Raw genomic sequence first — 18,501 nt, forward strand, 5'->3', positions numbered from 1 at the left:
TCGGGAGTTAACTTCCGGGCCTACATTGGATAAACCATTTTTTAAGAACGAATCTCCTCGCCCTCTGCCGGTGGGAGGGAAGCGAGAGCGGCCTCCAGGGACGGGCTGAGAAAGCCAGAACGTGAACGGGCAGCTGGCGTGTTGGACGGTAAGGTGTAGTGGTGAGCGTTTCGGATTAAGACCTGGGTAACCAGGGTTCAAATCCACATACAGCTCCCCTGCCTAACCTACCTGGCAGGGTCGTTGTACGGATTAAATGAGGAAGGGAATCTCCTTAGAAAGGAAAAAAGGTGGGGTATAAACGTAATAAATTATCATTATTATTCAGGTTTCTAGTTTAATTTTGTTCAGTAAGTTGGTTTTTAAAGAATTTAAACACTAGTCCTGCCAACTCGCACCCAGTTGCAACTGTGATCTATGAGGGTGGGCAGGTGTGGCAGAAGACAACGTAATCTGCATTGTACTCCGATGTTAGCGATGGAGGTCAAAGGTGGGGCTGAGGCCAGTTTGGATTTCCATCCAGCCCAATCCTTATGCCTGAAAAGAGGAGGATCCCTTGGGTTGTAATTGAGGTAGGCAGATGGCCTCCTTCTCAGAGGACAGACCTCCGCTCTCACATTGCCACAGCTCTGTTATAAGACCAGCTTTCCTCCTTGCTGTTCACATCAGCACGGCTCCATTCATATCAGATTTGTTTCTGTTTGTGTACACACCAGTCAGTGCACGTTGATTGGGCAGGAATGTCTTTATCCTGTGCAAAGGTGTTCAGACCTTGACTAGAGATGAATGAGGAATGGCTTAAGGTTTGAGAAACATAACCATCAAACACTAGTCTTTTACAATGAAGTAAAAGATACATACACATTTTGGACAGCCTTTGTGTGAACATGGATTTAAAAACCCAGCACTGGACAGTGAGCCAGTGTGGTGTAGGGGTTAGATTGTTGGACTAGGACCTGGGGGATCAGGGTTCAAATCAGTCACTGCTTCTCAGCCTAACCTACTTCACAGGGTTGTTGTGGGGATTAAGTGAAGTGGGGGAGGGGAATCATGTATGCCCCTTTGAGCTCCTTGGAGGAAAGGGTGGGATATAAATGAAATAATAATAAACCATAGGCAATGGGAATCTGAATACAGCATTTGCTGATTGTGTATAAGCCACTCTGGGAGCCTTTTTGGCTGAGGAGCAGGGTACAAATGCTTTCAAAAAATGTCTGAAGGTTGCCTGGTCCAAATTCAGTTTAAAGAAAGCTAAGAACATAGCTGTCAAGTGTCCCTTATTTGAAGGGACAGTCCCTTATTCCAGCGCCATGTCCCGCTGCTCTCCCTTATTGATGGATGTCCCTTAAATGTCCCTTAAATGATGTCCCTTAAATTTCAAAGGAAGCAGCGCCTCTCCTTCCCTCCCTGCTGGCCAGGGAGGAGGGAGGCTCCAACTGTGTTGCTTGGCTGTGTTGCTCACCCAATAAGAAGACTAAGAACGACTGGGGGGTGGAGCTTGCATGCCTTGTGTGTGGCTAGTTAATGCAAGCTGAGGAGGTTTTTGAATGCTGGACGCCATTTTGTTGCACGTGCTGCTGCAAACTTTGCAGTGCAAAGCCAGGCCGGGGAGCCATCTTAAGTTGAGGCTGCATAGGCCTTGTGGTGCATGTGATTCAGATTCTATTCAGTTGAACCTCTGGTTACAAAGTTGGACAGTGTTCTCGAAGCTACCAGCATGAGTTTGACCAGACTGCAGGAGGACAGGAAGACTGGAGTGCCTGGAACAGGTGAGGCTGCAGGTCCCTTATTTTGGCTGCTAGTCCCTTATTTTCAAGGCTGCTGGTCCCTTATTTCCAAATCTGTAAGTTGACAGCTATGCCTAAGGAGGATGACACCTGAACAGGACGCCTTTCAATGACACCTGAACAGCAGGCTGAGCAGGCACAGAGCAGGCCACCTGGTCTTTCCCACTAAGCTGAGATGTATTTCTACTTAAATAATAGTAATTATTTCAAGATGTGCATCTCTCTTTGAATCAATACATGCAATATATATGCAACTCTGTGGTCACATTATTTTGGCAAGGCGTAAGCAGCTACTCTAAAGGTGACATCTGGGCACCACCCTCTACCAGCCCAAATACAGGGCTCAACCGCATGTAAAAAACCTTGTGGTCTGTGTTTTCTCAGAAGTAAGTCCCAGTGTTTTCAACTGAGCTTAACTGTCTATGTATCACTCTAATTTTTCTATATCTAGAGAGAAAACAGAGATTTCACAAATTAATGGGAAAGAACAGCCAGCATCATAGACAAGAGATGGCAAGATAGCCACAAGGCCACCAGCAGGTCCTGGCAGAGTCTTCCTCTGCCTCTGCTCTACCATTACTTCCTTTACTGTATTCATATTTTATCATGCCACTGGGTTTCCCCTCAGTGCCCTCTGTTGGCAAGAGGTGGAACAGCACAAGGTTTAAGGGAAGCTTTTAAGCACCCCACCCTCGCAACCTGGTACTTTTCAGATGTTTTTGACCACAAGTACCAGCCTGCACAGCCGTATGATGCCAGGGCTGATGGGATCATGGCCGTATTGTTTGGGGCTGATGAGAGCTGTCATCCAACACAGGTGAAGGGCACAAGGTTGGGGTGGGCTTATTTTAACACTTTTGCGCCTTAACAGGAAGCAGGCACAAATTTTGGACTCATGCCCCTGTTGTTAAGCTCAGGTGTATTTTAATGCATGTGAATTGATTGCATAAGAAATATATAAAGTGAGTAAGAATTGTGTTATTTGCTGTAAGTGGGTCAAAGCTTTTGAACTTTAAAAAATCAGGGCCTTAAGTTAGTTTCTATCATCCCTGGTACACACTTTGCCATGCTCCCAGTTCCTCCCCCTTTAAAACTCCTGAAAATCTACCCCCCCATGCACACTTGCCTAATTGCAAGCTCCATGGAACACAATGGGACTTGACTTCCGAGTAACATGCATTGCCTTGCAGCAGAAGTTGCACTGCATTCAGTGGCGCTTATTCATAGCTAGGTATGCATAGGACCACTGTCATGTTTAGGGAAGCTTTTAATGTTTAATAGACTATTGTATTTTAATAATTTGTTGGAAGCTGCCCAGAGTGGCTGGGGAAACCCAGCCAGGTGCGCAGGGTATAAATAATAAATTATTATTATTATAGCAGCCATTTTTCAGGAACGCTTAAGAGTGATCTTGAAAAATCCATTTTGTGGGTAGGCAGAACCACACAGGGGAAGTTGGTCTGGTTTAGAGCGCTACCACTGAGTTTATTATTGTAAACCAGAAAAATGCCCATTCTACAGGTGAACCCTCTTTTGAATCTGTGCCCCAGCTGCACCCACTGGTCCTGGGAGCTTGCCACCAGACCTCACAAACAGGGACAAGGATTGCTAGAGGAGACTGAAGAGAGTGATCTTGTGTCTTTTGGAGTAAGGCTGCTTGCTTGCTTTTCTGAGCTGTTTAGAAGTTTGATAGATTGATAGCAGGCCTCAGGGAGTGGCTGAGTGCTCTGCTAGAGGCTTGATTACTTTTCTTGATTACTTTTCTTTCATTGCAAGCCAGAGGGTGTGTGTAGCTGATTGCTCTATGGGAACACAGGATCTGAGAGGGAGGAGCTCTGTGGGAACACAGGATCTGAGGGGGAGGAGCTACAGCTGAGAGGAAGCCAGGCTGAGGGAGGACTTAGCAACCAGCAGCCGTCAAACTTAGCTCAGTGCAGATCCTGGGAGCTTGCAACCAGAGCTTGCAAACAGGGCTGTCTTCCATTCCCACACTCTTCCCAGACAGACGTGATTTGCACCAATCTCATCTGCAGCATCGGAGGCGTGAAATGCTAACACCTAGCCATACCTCAAGCAACAGGAAAACATGCAGAGTTACTACATAAAGCTGAGTTGACTGAGATTGAGCACCAAAATAGATGAGGTGCCCCCAGGGTGGAGAAGGATTGCCCATTGCAAGAGTCTAACCCCTGGAAGAATGTGATGCACAGAAATAGGGCAGTCACAAACCACACTTTGTCATTAGAGTTGCAGAATCTCTACCATGCTCTCGCCTTGGACACTGATTCTGGGCCAGAGGCGCTCGGGCAGCCTCAGAAGACACGAAGGTGGCTGTGAAAGGTACAGAACACAGAACAATTATTGCCCCCCCCCCCCCCGGGAGAAAAAGACAGGAAGAGATGGATTTGGAGGAGTCTTTTTCCATTCTTGATCTAACCCCATCAGATCAGAGGCTACTGACTGTGGATGAGTGTGCTGATAACGTATTGGGTACGTTGACAAGCTGGGAGGAAGGAGTTGGAACAATAAGTTCCCAGCCTTTGTAACTTATCCCAACAATATCAAAATAAGCTCCAATAGACAAGAGGTGAAGACTTGGGAACAACAGAATCAGACCTCAGAACACTCCAAGCGGCCTTTGGAAGACACAGCCCATAGAATGATTCCTGCTACTCCCCAGAGGAGGAGGAGGAGGAGACAAGTGGTAGTGGTAGGTGACTCCCTACTTAGGGGAACAGAGACAGTCATGTGTGGAGGAAACAGGATGTCATGGGGGGGGTGTTCTGTCTTCTGAGTGCAAAGATTCACAATGTGATGGAGAAGCTGCCAAGTCTTATAAAGCCCACTGACCACTACCCCTTTTTTCTGATTCATGTGGGTACAAATAATACTGCCACACATAGCCTGCCACACATAGCAAGGGACTATGAGACACTGGGCAGGGAGCTGAAGAGACTTGGGGCACAGCTAGTCTTTTCATCACTCCTTCCTTGAAGGTCGTGGCCCAAGAAGAGAGGAAAATGCTTGAGGTCAACCACTGGCTGCGCAGGTGGTGTCGTCAGGAAGGATTTGGCTTCTTGGATCATGGTCTCTGCTTCCTTCAGGTAGGACTTCTGGCGAGAGATGGGCTGCACCTCACTTCCTTGGAAGTTTTTTAAACAGAGGTTGGATGGCCATCTGTCATGGATGCTTTAGCTGAGATTCCTACATTGCAGGGGGTTGGACTAGATGACCTTTGGGTCCCTTCCAACTCTATGATTCTATGATCATTTGCTGACTCACTTCTGCACACTCATGCATAGAACACAAGAGACACCCAGATCAGGAGGAACAGGATTTATGTTGCATACTTAAAAACCACACAGCATTGGGGGGTGGGGATAAAAACAGCTCCTACTCAAGGGCAGAAAATGTGGGAGGCAGGCAGGCCAGAGAGAGAGAGAGAAAGAGAGAGGGAGAAGGTGTGGCAGGACTCTGTTGGGAGGAGGGTCTGGCCCCCGTGGTGAATGTTTGGCACGGCTTACATGATGCTTGCTGGAGTGAAGACGGGGGCAACGCACAGGGTGTCCGTGATCTCCCAGCCACAGGACAGGGGGGTGCATGTACTCTCCCGGTCCTCTTCCTCCGCGTGCAGCAGTTTCCCCTGAAGGAGCTGGACGGCTTCCCTGTGGACCACAGCAAGCCCAAGACAAAAGAGAAAGGACTCAGTTGCTCTCTTGGCTCAGTTTTCCAAACTGGTACCCCTCTCCTGCCAGCAGACAATTCCCAGTTTGCTCTCACTCAACCCTGTGCTCTTAAAGAAATCCAGTGTGATTTGCCACCTGCCCACAAGTACAGGTGCTAATGGCACTCCTTTGCCTTTAATAAAAGTTTAATAACAGAGCTTCTGTGGCATTTTAAGAATTCTGAAAGTGTTTCAGATCCAAGCCCTCCCATCCTGGGGAACTAGCAGCCATCCAGTTGCCACTGGACTACAGTGCCCATCAGCAGGGGCGTACGAAGTGGGGGGTGGAGAGGGCGAGCCGCCCCGGGTGCCACTCTGGAGGTGTGTGTGTGACAAGATGGTCCCTGCCTGCCCCCAGCTGTAGAGCAGCCGAGGGTGCGCAGTCAGTATGGGCACCGCTTGCGAGGCGACTGTACGGACTGCGCATGCGAGCAGCATTCTGTATGGACTGCGCAGGCGAGCAGCATTCTGTACGGACCACACATGTGTGGCAGGCTGCCGCGCATGTCACCAGGTGGGGCGTCCCGCCTCAGGTGCCAGAGAGGGTTCCTTCACCACTGCCCACCAGCCCTGGCCATTAGGGGCAATGGCTGCAGCCCAGCGACATTTGGAGGGCCACAGCTTTCTCCACTTTTAGATTTGATACAATCTCCTGCTTCCCCCTCGCAAGGGGTTCTGGGAAATTATCTCACCAGGCCATTCTCGACATGGTGTAGTAGATCTGTGCTTGCTGGGCCCCACTGAGAGCTGAGGGAGCTGGCATGGTGTGAGCCCCCATGTTCTCAAAGATCAGCCAGTCCCCGGGGTGCAGTTCCGGGAGCTCCATGCCATCCGCAATGCAGTCCAGCCCATCCCCAGTAGGTCCCCAGAAACTGCTGCTGTGCAGGGGAAGATCTGGAGAGGGTTTCTGCATCAAGAGAAGTGGAGGAAACAGCTATGACTGGCTAGCCAGACCTTGCATGAATTTCTATGAGGACAAGAAACATGTATTTTAAAAAAGAAAGCGGAAATTCTCCAGGTTACTGAATCTCTGTCCCCAAAACTAACCAGAATTCTGGGTCAGGAGGAAGGGAGTAAAGTCTGAAATTAATACAGGCACTTCCCACAATGTTTAAAAAACATCATCACTGGAAATCAACAAGCAGTTTATGGGCACAATCCAAAAAAAGGTATTTGCAACCAAGTTGCAATGAAACCAACTGGACTTAAGTTACTGCCACGAAAAAGGCCTATTCATTTGCTTTCTTCCCAAATTTGTCACAATTCACTTTTACGAGACTGTGCCTCATCTGTGCAAAGGGAAGCTTGCCCACCCGCAAACATCAGCTATTTACTATTGAATCCCACCCCAAAGCAGCAACCATTGAGAGGTGCCCGAAGATGGTGGCACTGCTGAGGGAGGGGCTTGTGCGACTCTGGCACCTGAGGGTGCTGCTTCACTGGGCTTTCCAGTTTGACCATCCCTGCTGCAAACCTGCAAATGGATTTTGGTGCCAGGTGAGAGCCACATTCTCCTTCTGTGGCTCTGCTTAAGGAAGCCAGTTACAAAACCCTTGGTACCTTGTGCAGGATGGGGATTGGGCAGACGTTGTTGAAGATGACTGAGCTGAAGGAGCCATAAACGCCATCGTTGAGATGGTAGACGAAGCTCTTCCTGCCACCGGGGTCTTCATCTGGGACAGCCAGAGGAAATGCAGCAGAGGCCAAGTCAGGGGTGCCTTATTTGTTTGTTTGTTAAATTTCTATCCCGCATTTCCACCAAGCAGTGCTCAAGGCGGCTAACAGCAATAATACAAATACAGTGAAATAGCAAGAAAATACAAAGTAAAAAAATAATAAACATAAACACAAATCAAGTGAAACATCCATTGAATCAATTTTAAAAAATGGTTTAAAAAACCCTAATTGCAATGTATTTATATGCCAGCATATGCATCAAAGGCCCAGCCAAATAGAAGTGCCTTTGCCTGATGGTGGAAGGTAACCAGTGACTGGGCTGGTGAGTCTCCCTTGGCAAGAAGCCCCAGAGCCTCTGGGAGCAGCCACTGAAAAGGCCCTGTTCCTGTCAGATGTGCTTCAGATGTTGGTGGAAGGGTGGCCCAGGACATTTTGCTGCTTGAGGCAAAACCTGCACTGCCTGAAGCAACTGGAGGCAGCCTGGAGAAGCTCTGGCTTGCTGAATGTGGCAGGGAGGAAAAAAGGAGTCTGTAAAGGAGATGGCAGCAACTGAGGAGACAGCTGAGGCGGCGGCGGCAGGGGCAGCAAGCACAGGAGGGTGGTGAGCAGTGAGCTCCTCAGAAACCCAGATCCGCTGTCCCCAGCCTGCTGCCTGAGGTGACTGCCTCACTGAGCCTCATGGACAGGCCAGCCCTGTGTTGCTGAGACAGGAAGAAGGGCCTCCTCAAGGATCTTGGGATATAGAAAACTGTACAGCTGAAAGACACCACCCACGTTCACCGAGGAGTGTGGCCTAGAAAGGAGGCCTGTGCTAGGGAGAGTCTCAAGGGCCAGACAGAGAGGTCTGGAGGGCCACACTTGGCCCCTGGGTTTGGCATTCCCTGTCTCAGATAATGGGGGGGTGGTGGCAAAGGCCTTTTCTTTTCCCTATAGGGTGTCTGGCAATAATCTCTCACACTTATTGCAGAATCCGGACGGAAGCTGACCAAACCTACCATCAGAGCCCGGCTGGTCCAGGGGAACCTCCTTCTTGGCAACAATGTTGACCGCTAAGGTAAAGGCCGAATCCACATAGTAGCGCCCCAGTTCAGCAATGACCTCCACCCCACAGCCTTCTGGGAAATATAGGTCCAAGGCGGAGCTGACCACAGCTGCTGTCTGAAGGGGGGGGGAGAGAAGAGTCCACATCCAGCTGTTACAAACATGTGGGACTCAAGTCATAGAATTGTAGAATTGGAAGGGACCCCACGGGTGATCTATTCTAGTCCAACCCCCTGCAATGCAGGAATCACTGCAGTACATTCTGAGTGCTGATGGCAATGGGGGAGCAGGAATGAGTCTTAGGCAGAACTTTACAGGCTATCTGGAAATATATGCAATGGGTGTGTGTGTAGGGTGTCAAACAAGATGTGAAGCCATTCACACACTTTGCTTCTGCCTCCCTTAAAATTAGTCAAATATATGACTTCTTTTTAAATGTTCACACCATCTGTAATGATGTGTTTCACTGGGGTAAATGGCCACCAAAATACGACAGTGCTCAAGGTCTTGTGTCCATTCAGAAACTAGGTCTCCTTAGCTGTAGAAGATGTTTGTTACTTTCACTAGCAAAATACATCTCATTATTATGGGTGAAATGGTGGCGCAGGGGAGCCTCCAGTGTGCCTCTTGGCGTTCCAAGCAGAGACATGTTCATATTTCCTTTCTAGCAGGCCTTGAAGCTCAGAGCAAAGTCTGGCATAGTCAGAGCCAATGACAGGCAAAACCATCACCCCTGGACTGCTTACTACTAAGAAGGCAACTAGGTGGCAGCTAGCTGGGGGAAGACTGTGATGGGTGGGGGGAGTGCCCCACTTGCCTTCACAGACACCCGCCCTCCACTGCCACTTCGCTCTGGCTTTTTCAGCACCTTGCATTTATCCTCACACTAGGTAGTCTAGGCTGAGACAATTGTGACTTGCCCAAGGCCACCCAACAAGCTTCTCGGCTCAACAGGAATTTGAACCCAGGTCTTGCGCACCCAGAGCCAGCACTCCCCCAAAACTGGCCTATTTGCCATCTGCTGAAGAGAGAACCAAGACTTGTACCTCTTCGAAGCGCCCTCTGGACTCTTCAGCACCAGGAAAGCCCCCTCCAATGTCCAGGAGGTGCATCTTGTAGCCTAGTTCTGCACCCATTTCAAAGACCAGGCGAGCGTCTGCTATGGACTGAGTGAAGAGCTGGGGGTCGGCACAGCTGCTTCCAATGTGGAAGCTGGAAAGGAAGGCAAGTGGGCTGGTGAGTAGCTTTTCAAAACTGTTAAACCATTTCGTGTGTGTGTGTGTACATATATACAGATACACACACACACACACACACACACACGTATTATATGCATGTACAAAATCCAGTCAAGATATGCACATCCCCCAAGATCTGTTGGAGATACGTGTGCAAAACGTCCACAGTTTACAAACAACTGATGCACAGGAAAAAACAAATTAACTCTTAAAAGTAACAGAACACAGGTCACATACTTCATTTCCAGACCAACGTCTAGATGGATGCAAAAAACAATGCTGCTTGTTTGGGTAGAGTGCTTTGCTTCTGCAATACTTAGTGGAGCAAACCCAGATTTCATTAAACCTATCCCTTCTCAGTGTTTATTCTCTTGTTCTGATAAGAGCATGGTTTGCCAAATCACTTTGGGGTGCCTCAAGGGAAGTGATTAACTAAAACAATGCATTCATTTTGCCCATAAGAGCATGCATTCCTCTAATTTGTCCAGCCAATACTAATTTTTTTCTTTTTTCTCCTATGTGCATAATGAATTCTGGCAGCCTTGATCATGCCTGCCACTCGCTCTTTACATGCCCGTATAACTTAAATTAAAAAAGAGGATCTAAAGAGGCTGTTTATTATGAATCATCTCCCAACCTTTTTTTTTTTTTTTTTTTTTTTTTTTGCTTTTGGACATTGCCACAAAATATGATCAAAATCTCTCACTGACTAATTTATTATAACTGCCACTCAAGCTACTGCCCTAATGTGGATGGGGGCTCTTACTTGTTCCCCCCCCCCAGCTGCTCATGGAAGCCCCCAACAATGCAAGTGGCTCTGCCCCAAGTGTTTGCTCTCTGCCCTGCGTCCTAAGCAAACAGGGTGTGTCCAAGACTCAGCTGTTGACATGGGCTGAAAACTCTGGGTGGGGAAGATGCAGGGGCAATGCCAATGGCAGCTACAGAGCAAGACCCAGAGGTCCAGGTAGGGGGCCAGCTGAAGAGGCCTGGAGCCAGCTGCCTAGGAGTGAGCCTTGATAGGGTGCCCTTTTCTTCCCCTCTCCTCAGTGAGCACAAGGAAACCCGCAGCCTACCTGATGCCAACCACCTCGACATTCATCTCCTTTGCAGTCTCAAGCAGGTGACGGCAGACTTTAAGCGTGGCGCCGTATTTCATGCTCATGCAGGTGGAGGACCTGGAGTCGTCGGTAGCCAAGCACAGAATCATTCTGTGGAACAAGGTGGGTGGGTGGGGAGAGCAAACTCAGACAACGACTGTGACAATAGTGGTATGTTGCTTCTTCTGAGCCAACAGCATGCCAGGCACAGTACAGACTCATCTTTTGCAAAATTGCTTTCCAGGAGATGCTTGCGATAACCCAGCACCTGCCCCCCCTCCAATTCTGCACCAAGGGCAAATTATTTTTAAAATATTCCATTTTTTTTATATCTCCTCTTTTGCCAATTGTTTCTCTCTCTTCTCTGCCTTTTTTTCAAAATCCAGATTTTCAGTGTATTTGAATTTTGGGACAAAGACTTGCAGAGTCACACAGCAAATCTGAGTTCAGACTGCAAGTTTCTATCCTCAGCCCCACATTAAAAAATATATATTACCTATACTTCACCCTCAGGTCCCAGGGCAGGTTACAACATTGAAACTCAACTTTACAACACATTTTAAAAAACATTTTATAACATTTTACAATTAGAGAAATAAAGTGGGTCCTAAAAATCTGCACCTCAAAAGATAGGACAAAGAAAATTGTCCTCAGCATTCACCGAAAACTGTATAATGAAGGTGCCAGAAACATCTCTAAGGGGAATGTCCACAACTGATTTGCTTGTGTGGTGTTTATACATCTTCCCATTATTCATTTATTCATCCCACATTTTTCAATGCATTTCCCTGTCACTTTCCTAACCGCAAAAGCTTAATTTTCTTTTTAAGTGGATTTGTTGCTGTAGAGAGATATGAGTCCATTAATCGACTTTGTGTGAACCTAAGTTTCCGGGATGTGCTTGAATCCCTCTCGCAAAATAAAAACAGTCTGCAGGCAACCCCATAGTCTGGTATCTGGTTGAAACCTGAATCTTACTCCACAAGGAGTTTGCTCCAGTCTGACCTGCAACTTCACACACCTGGCCCTTTTTCTCTAACTGCAAAGTGAAACCTTTGGGGGTTCCAGCAAAGGCCCCATATCCTTTGCAATCAACGCCTTTAAGATTCACTACTTCTGCTTGTTGCACTAGACTCTTCTGCCCATTGCAACTGTTCCCTCCTGCATATATATTTATATTTATGCCCACAGGTGCTGTCTGCCTTACCTGGCAGACGGGTGGCTCCGTGCTACCTTGCTGAGCTCCACTTCATTGTCAAAAGTCATCAGCTGCACCCCTTGGCTAGCTGCATATCTGATCAGGGAGATCTGCTTGCAAGGGCTGGTGCAGATGATTCTGTCCGGCGGGACTCCAATACTCTTCACCAGGGCCATTTCTGCCTGAAAGTTCAAAACAAAGGATGTTGGAAGGAAGGACTCTTCTGACTGGGCATTGTAGGCAGTGGGTGGCTGGGAACTGTAGAGGAACACATACTGACTCCCTCTTTCCTGCACCACCAGGAAGGCTGTTGGAAAGAGGGAACTGCAGGCATTTTAAGTCAAGGATTTGAATCTTTCTGATCCAGGCTCTGTTGCCTGCCAGTTGTTTCCTTTGCAACCGTCTCCCAGCCATTCTTCTAGCCTGTCTAGCCCTGTTGCATCCAGCTGGGCACAGCAACCTTAGCAACAATATCCCTATCTCTGGCTTTCTCTCCGGACTGCATACTGCCCAGTTAGCTGCTGGGACTCAACTCTTGAGGCAATCAGGGTGAAGAAAGAGGTAGAATATTCAAAAAAGAAGATGCAATAGGCTCTTCACCTACATAGACTCCCCCAACTTGGTGTCCCTTCAGATGTTATGAACTACAACTCCCATCAGCCCAGCCAAGTGCAGCATGCTGAATGAAGCTGATGGGAGTTGTAGTCCAGCAACCACATCTGGAGGGCACCAAGCTGGGGAAGGCTGACCTGCACTGTGAGCCAGGCTTCCTCCCAGCCATTTGCAGGAGAGCAACATTTTATCAAGATGGATGCTGGTGCTGTCCTCAGTCTCCCCATTCTCTAGTCTTGTGAGAATAAATTGGAGGGGGGAGAACTATGTATACACCACCTTGAGCTTCTTGGAGGAAAGGTGGGATATAAATGTACAGTCATACCTCGGGTTACAGACGCTTCAGGTTGCGTGTTTTCGGGTTGCGCATCACGCCGAACCCGTAAGTACTGGAACGGGTTACTTCCGGATTTCGGCGCTCGCGCAGGAGCACTAAATCACTCTTCGCGCATGCACAGAAGTGCCAAATCACAGCCCACACATGCGCAGACGCAGCGCTGCGGGTTGCAAACATGCCTCTTGCACAGATCACGTTTGCAACCCGAGCATCCACTGTAATAATAATAGTAATGAAGGCATATGCTGCAATGCACACCAAACAAAAATGCATGCATCCAGCTGCTTCTCCAAGGGAGCCCAGTTTCCCTGTTCCCACCACGTTCCTACCTTGCTGGCACAGCCAAATCCGGCTCCCAGCCCTGCCAGCATCTGAACCACTCCTTTGCTGCGGTTGCACTTCAGAGCATAGAAAGGCTTGATGCGGGGCAAGGCCTTGAGGAGGTGCAAATGTTTCTTCACCACATCCTCGAGATCTGCCACAAAAAAGGCTTCTTGGCTTCCCTGGAAAAGAGGAAAGACAGTCAAGAGAGCCTGTCCCTGGGGAAACACACCCAATTGTTTTTAACATGCTATTCGCCTTTTGGACAGCTTTCACTTAAAGCGGTTGCCTTTTTCTTGGGCTCTGTTCACCCACTTGGTTCAGGGGACCCACACTTGGCCACTGAGCCTTCTGGGGCCATCACCGTTTCTCAGTCTTGCCTCCCTTCACAGGGTTCTTCTGAGGATAAAACTGGAAGCTCTCACTCTGCACTCCAACTATTCCATATGAAAAGCTGAATTTTGAGACCTGTATAAGTTACACCTGCACAAAGCTGGCTACTCTTATTTTGTGTGATTTATTCTGCTTCTGCAAGCGAAAGGGGGAGACGCAAAGTGTTAGGAAGGGCCCTGAAGCAGGATCCTTGCCCTGATCCCAGGGAATCCTGCTCAGCTACTATTCCTGTGGCTCCCAAGGTTTTGCCAGGAACAGCACATGGACTTTCAAGCATATATTTCAAACCGAAAGGTCGAGAAACTTGCTCCTAACCCTTGTAAAACCTGGAGTCCTGCACTTGTGCTATGTCTTTCCTGTCAGGTCATTTTATTACAATTTTTCTTTTTAATCATCATGAAATAGCGCTGATATTTAAGAAGCATGTTAGTGCAATTTTTTAAAAAAACTTTTTTTTAAAAAAAGAGGGGAAATGACAGGCTCAGGTAAACTGTTCCCTCCCCTATGCACATGATAGCGCCGTACTCTCTAGTATGGACAGAGCATAATGGGATGCAGAGACACCAAAAGGGCTACAATCCACCCACCCAGTAAGTCAACTGCCCCTGCCTCTTACCGCCTGGGAAACCTCCAGGAGGAGATTCTCTAGCAAGTCCCTGGTGGTGAAGCCCTCCTCCACCATCATGATGTCCGATTCATCCAAGTACCTGGTCATCGTTACTGTCGAAGGAGGATTTTGCTTCTAAAGCCTCCGTCAGTAGGGGGTATAGTTTTTAAGTATGCAACACACTGCGAAGGAAAAGGAAGGAGAAGAACAGTTAAGGCAGGCTCTTCCTCCTCTCCCATTCGGGCCAAGGAAAGGTGCTCAGCAGCCATGCCTTCCATTGCCTCCATGGGCACCACCCAAGTTATTCCTAATGACCAGCCATGAGGACTAGAAACGTGGAAGTCTAGAAAGAGATTTTCCCTAGCTGAAGGCACAGCATTTCAGGAGTTCACCAAGCCTCTGTTGACCTCTGTTGCATCTGTTCCATTCTCTTCTCATGTTGGGACAAGTGGATCTTGCAGAGTTTGTCCTTTATCTTCTTTGGGGCACTGCACAGAGTTCAGGGGCAAGAGATTAGAGCATCGCAGATGCACACATGTGCCATAGCAGGCATAATCTTTGAAGAGACATTCCTTCCATGCAAGGGAGAAATGTTTCTCTTAATACACTGTTAGATGGTTGCAGGGGTTTTTGTTTTTGCACAGACACTTTTATTAAATATAATTTATGTTTTTCAAATATGTGGCCTGATCGTGAGCCCCCTTTTTAGCTGATTAAAGAGTTTTTTAAAATGATTAACCTAACCAAAGCAGCAGCTAAGGCCACAATCCTGTTCCCATTTACGGTACCTGGGAATAAACAACTAAACTTGAATTTATAATTTCTAAACCAACTTTAGGCTGAATCATGTCACACAGCAATGAGGAAAGTTTCAAAAACACTTCTTCATATTTTAAAAAAGTGAATTCCACTAGATAACAGAAATACCTTGCATGATCCTGAGTAGCACTTTGGACCCAAGCCATTTTTACCCTGTTCTGCAGCCAAAAAAGGCTCTGAGAGCAGCTTACAGTAATAAGACACTCCCTGCCCTCTAATCTAAAATATGTGACACAAAAGGAAATGTGATTGGGAGGGAAGAGGAAAACAGAAAACTCAGACACTTAGCATTTCTTGAACTGACTAGAATGGAAATCATTGATGGAGAGACTAAAGTTACTGTTGCCTCAGCTGAGCCAATGGAACAGCCCTGCAATCGATAAATCAGAACCACTGATTTGAGCTTTTTGGAATTAAGGGATATAGCTGGCATCTGGGATGCATAGGAAAAGCTTCTATGTGTGGCTGTTAATAAAAGGAGTTGTAGCTTTTTTGCCCCTTTTGGACAGAGATGACTTGGCCACTGTACTCTTATGCTCTGGTAACTTCCAGACTAGATTATTGCAATGCGCTCTGTGGGTCTGCCCTTGAAGACAACTCGGAAACTTCAATTGGTTCAAAATGTACCAGCCAGATTACTGGCTGGGGTTCCACTTAAATCTTATATAATCCTGTTTTAAAGCAGCTGCACTGGTTGCCAGGTCATTTCTGCGCACAAGTCAAGGTCCTCATGTTGGTGTTTAAAGCCCCAAATAACACAGGCCCCTAAATATCTGAACAACCACCTCCTTCCCTTCAGAACCTCTTGGGGGCTGAGGTCTGTGGAGGGGGCCCTCCTGGTTGTTCCTCTACCCTCAAAGGCTTAGGGGGTAACGGCCTTCTCAGTGGCAGCCCCTAAAGTGTGCAACACCTTCTCCACAGAAGTGCATCTGCCACTTTCATTATGCAGCTTTTGGAGAATGCTGAAGACACACCTCTTTACCCTGGCTTTCGACATTTGAAGAGTATGATTTTAGGACCCGCCTTATTTTTACGGTTGCAAGTTGTTTTAAATTGTTATTCATATTGTGTTTTAACGCTGTAACCTGCTCTGAGGACCGTACAGTGGATAGGTGATTAATAATAACAAATAATATAATAACAACAACAGTAATATTCTTGAATTTGCCCAGTTCTCTCTCAAAGTCATCCAAGTTGGTGGCCATGCAAATGCCATGGTTTTAAATATGAGCTGCATAAAGGAGGACTTTATTTTTATTTGTCCTGAACCTGCCAACAACAGCATATATACGTCAAGATCTTTCTCTCTCCTTCTCCTCCCCCTGCCACAAAACACAAAAACAAAACGGGGGAATGGTGTCTTTAACCCACATTAATAATCGTGAAGTGCAGACCTGGGGTTTGGGAAGGGGGAAAGGTGCCCATTTCAGGTGAAGGTGTGCCTGCGATGTTTGTCCCTCTCCCTTCCTCCCTCCTCTCCCTGGGAAGCGCCCTTCCCCACCCCACCCCACCCCACCCTCCACTCCACCTCCATCCTTTCCTCCCAAGGCCTCACCAAGTCCCGAAGCCTTCCTCCTTCCTGGGTGGCTAGGTGTAATGCCAGGGGGGTTCTCCGGTGAACTCTGAGCTTTTGCAACACCCCGAGGCGCAGTTGCTGCTGGGGATCCGAGATCTCTGTAAGGGGTGGGGGTGGGGATATGGAGGATGTGGGGCGGGAAATCCACCTGGTTACCAGAACAGCTCAGTCAACCATGCAAGAAAATCGTTCCCTTCTCTGCCCCCTCTCTCTGATACACTACCATCCCTCTTCTCTCCCTTGAGCCTCCATCCCCTCCCCACCGACCTTGGTATCCAGAATACCCCTCCACCCACCTTAAAAAGCATTTAAACGGATTTTGCCCATGGGTCTCCCAAGAGTAAATATAGGCTTCGGCAGTGGCTGCTCCTCCTCCTCCCCCCACTCCAAAGCCTACACCATGCAAAGCAGCACCAGCTAATCTTAGACACAGGAGGAATGCTGGTCCTTTATATAGGCAGCTGCCCCCTCCATCTCTGCTCACAAGGGTAGCCTTGGCAACCAAGCACAGCAATCCGATTGGCTGAAGGAGAGAAAACAAAGCACAGACACTCCATCCTCCTTTTTCTCTTTCTCTCTCCTTCCAGCTTCAGCTGCACGCAGGTGCAGCTACAGGCAAGGCATGGAGGACAATCCCAGAGTTTGGGGAAGGGGGGAAGCTGTCACTTTCACAGGCTAATGTGGGTATGGTGGGGATGTGTGTTATTGCTGCTGGTAGTGGAATGGCTTTCCCAACCAGTAGAACTGAAATAGATCAGAGCTGGTGTCCAAAACATTTGTGTGTCCCTCCAAATGGCTGCACGATGCCACCCAGTAATTTCAGCCCTGCAACGTGACAGGGGAGCCTGAGGTTCTGGTGCCGCCACTGGGGCAGCCGCTTGGCTTGGGTCAAGCTCGACTTGTGTCTGACCTGCATGAGTTGCTTAGGCTTGTGAAAGAGGCAGCAAGTTCCTTTCTCTTGCTCCCCAAAGTCAAGGGATGTGGCTTTTGGGTCCCCAGCACCTATCCTCTTGCAAAGAAGGCATTTGCTTTCAAGTGGGCTTCCTGACCAGGCTGAATAAAGCTCTGCCACAGGTCACAAATCCAGGGTGCGATGTTTGGGTGACTTATTTTATAAAATTTATGTACCACCTGATTGTAAAACAAAAACCTCAAAGCAGTTTAAAACCACACTGAGGAGATTGATATGCCACACCCACACCCCAAAACCTACCGGCTCCAGCTTTTAGTGATGGGCAGAATCACATGCATTTCCTAACACAGTAGTTGAAGGGCAATATTATTCTTCCCTTTTGCCTTTCTCCAAGAGGGCATGTGGCCATCTGCTGGATCATGGCCAGCCTCCCCTGACTGGCCCTCCCTTGTGTCAGTTGGGCCAACTAACACTTTACACCCAGTGTATTTTAGTATGGTTTTCAACAGCAACTGCTGCAATGCTGCTGTCTCTCTGCCCACCCTATCTGAATCAGGACTGCAGTGCACAGCACTGGATGGGTGCAGCTCACTGCTTCCCTGCCGCGGTCTAGAAAATCCTTCTGTGGCTGCAAAATTACCTCTGGAGGGAATCCCTCATTATTCTGTAGTTTTGAGGCTGCAACCAGAGTGAAGCTTTTCCTGGCCTGGATTTGTGTGCTGTGCTGCTGACAGCCTGGCTTAATTACTGTAATCCTCCTGGTATAACAGCTGGAGGTTGGGGGGAGAAGAGAAAGTCATGGTGTTTTCTAAGAGTTAATGTTTTTCTCTTTTTAAAAAACCTGTTGCCAATACTTATACTCACAGAAATTGAGGGTGCTTTTTTTCTCACACGTGCATAAGGAAATTCATCTTCTGTGAGGGTCACTCAAGTGAGCATCATCTAAAAGCAAAGTATATATTTTTTCTTCTTCAGACCTACTGCTTTGCTTCAATGCAAACAGATGCAGATGCAGTTGATGAAGCATTAATGAAAATGCTTGCAATTGATCGTTTGGTGCAAGGGGTCAATGCATCTGGCTGTTAAATAGAAAGTTGGTGGTTCAAGTCCCCCCAGGGATGGTTGTGGGCAGGATTTCTGCATTGCCGGAATGACCCTAGG

General features: G+C 47.9%; 1 protein-coding gene and 1 long non-coding RNA gene across 6 annotated transcripts; one reads left to right on the forward strand and one right to left on the reverse strand.

The window, feature by feature from the left end:
- Positions 1-21: 21 nt before the first annotated feature.
- Positions 22-9,269, forward strand: LOC308483857. Of its 4 annotated transcripts, none has more exons than XR_013989815.1 (5): positions 22-148; positions 484-572; positions 4,784-4,891; positions 8,156-8,242; positions 9,120-9,269. It is a non-coding gene; the product is annotated as an uncharacterized lncRNA (long non-coding RNA). The 4 variants fall into 4 exon arrangements; XR_013989817.1 differs by having other exon boundaries at positions 65-161; XR_013989816.1 differs by lacking the exon at positions 484-572 and having other exon boundaries at positions 46-148.
- AZIN2 (antizyme inhibitor 2) lies at positions 5,109-16,879 on the reverse strand. Of its 2 annotated transcripts, XM_081018119.1 has the most exons (12): positions 16,724-16,879; positions 16,407-16,525; positions 14,440-14,520; positions 14,042-14,214; positions 13,041-13,214; positions 11,772-11,944; positions 10,541-10,675; positions 9,276-9,441; positions 8,184-8,346; positions 7,072-7,184; positions 6,204-6,418; positions 5,109-5,452 (listed from the first exon to the last, which is right to left on the reverse strand). In XM_081018119.1, the coding sequence occupies exons 4-12, from the start codon at positions 14,138-14,140 to the stop codon at positions 5,308-5,310; spliced, it is 1,383 nt and encodes a 460-aa protein (XP_080874245.1). In that variant the 5' UTR covers positions 14,141-14,214; positions 14,440-14,520; positions 16,407-16,525; positions 16,724-16,879; the 3' UTR covers positions 5,109-5,307. The 2 variants fall into 2 exon arrangements, with proteins under 2 accessions (XP_080874245.1, XP_080874244.1); XM_081018118.1 differs by lacking the exon at positions 14,440-14,520.
- Positions 16,880-18,501: the final 1,622 nt, after the last annotated feature.

The sequence above is a fragment of the Podarcis pityusensis genome (assembly GCF_964106645.2).
Source record: "Podarcis pityusensis genome assembly, chromosome: 8".
NCBI classification, from domain to species: domain Eukaryota; kingdom Metazoa; phylum Chordata; class Lepidosauria; order Squamata; family Lacertidae; genus Podarcis; species Podarcis pityusensis.

What these genes read in the sequence shown, in the direction of transcription:
- AZIN2 (XM_081018118.1), bottom strand. Translation starts at nt 14,140, where the DNA reads ATGACCAGGTACTTGGATGAATCGGACATCATGATGGTGGAGGAGGGC. An exon ending in GGACCAGCCGGGCTCTGATG is followed by an intron (nt 7,185 to 8,183) that starts GTAGGTTTGGTC and finishes TGGCTGTCCCAG; the next exon opens with ATGAAGACCCCGGTGGCAGG. An exon ending in ACCATGTCGAGAATGGCCTG is followed by an intron (nt 5,453 to 6,203) that starts GTGAGATAATTT and finishes TGTGGTCCACAG; the next exon opens with GGAAGCCGTCCAGCTCCTTC.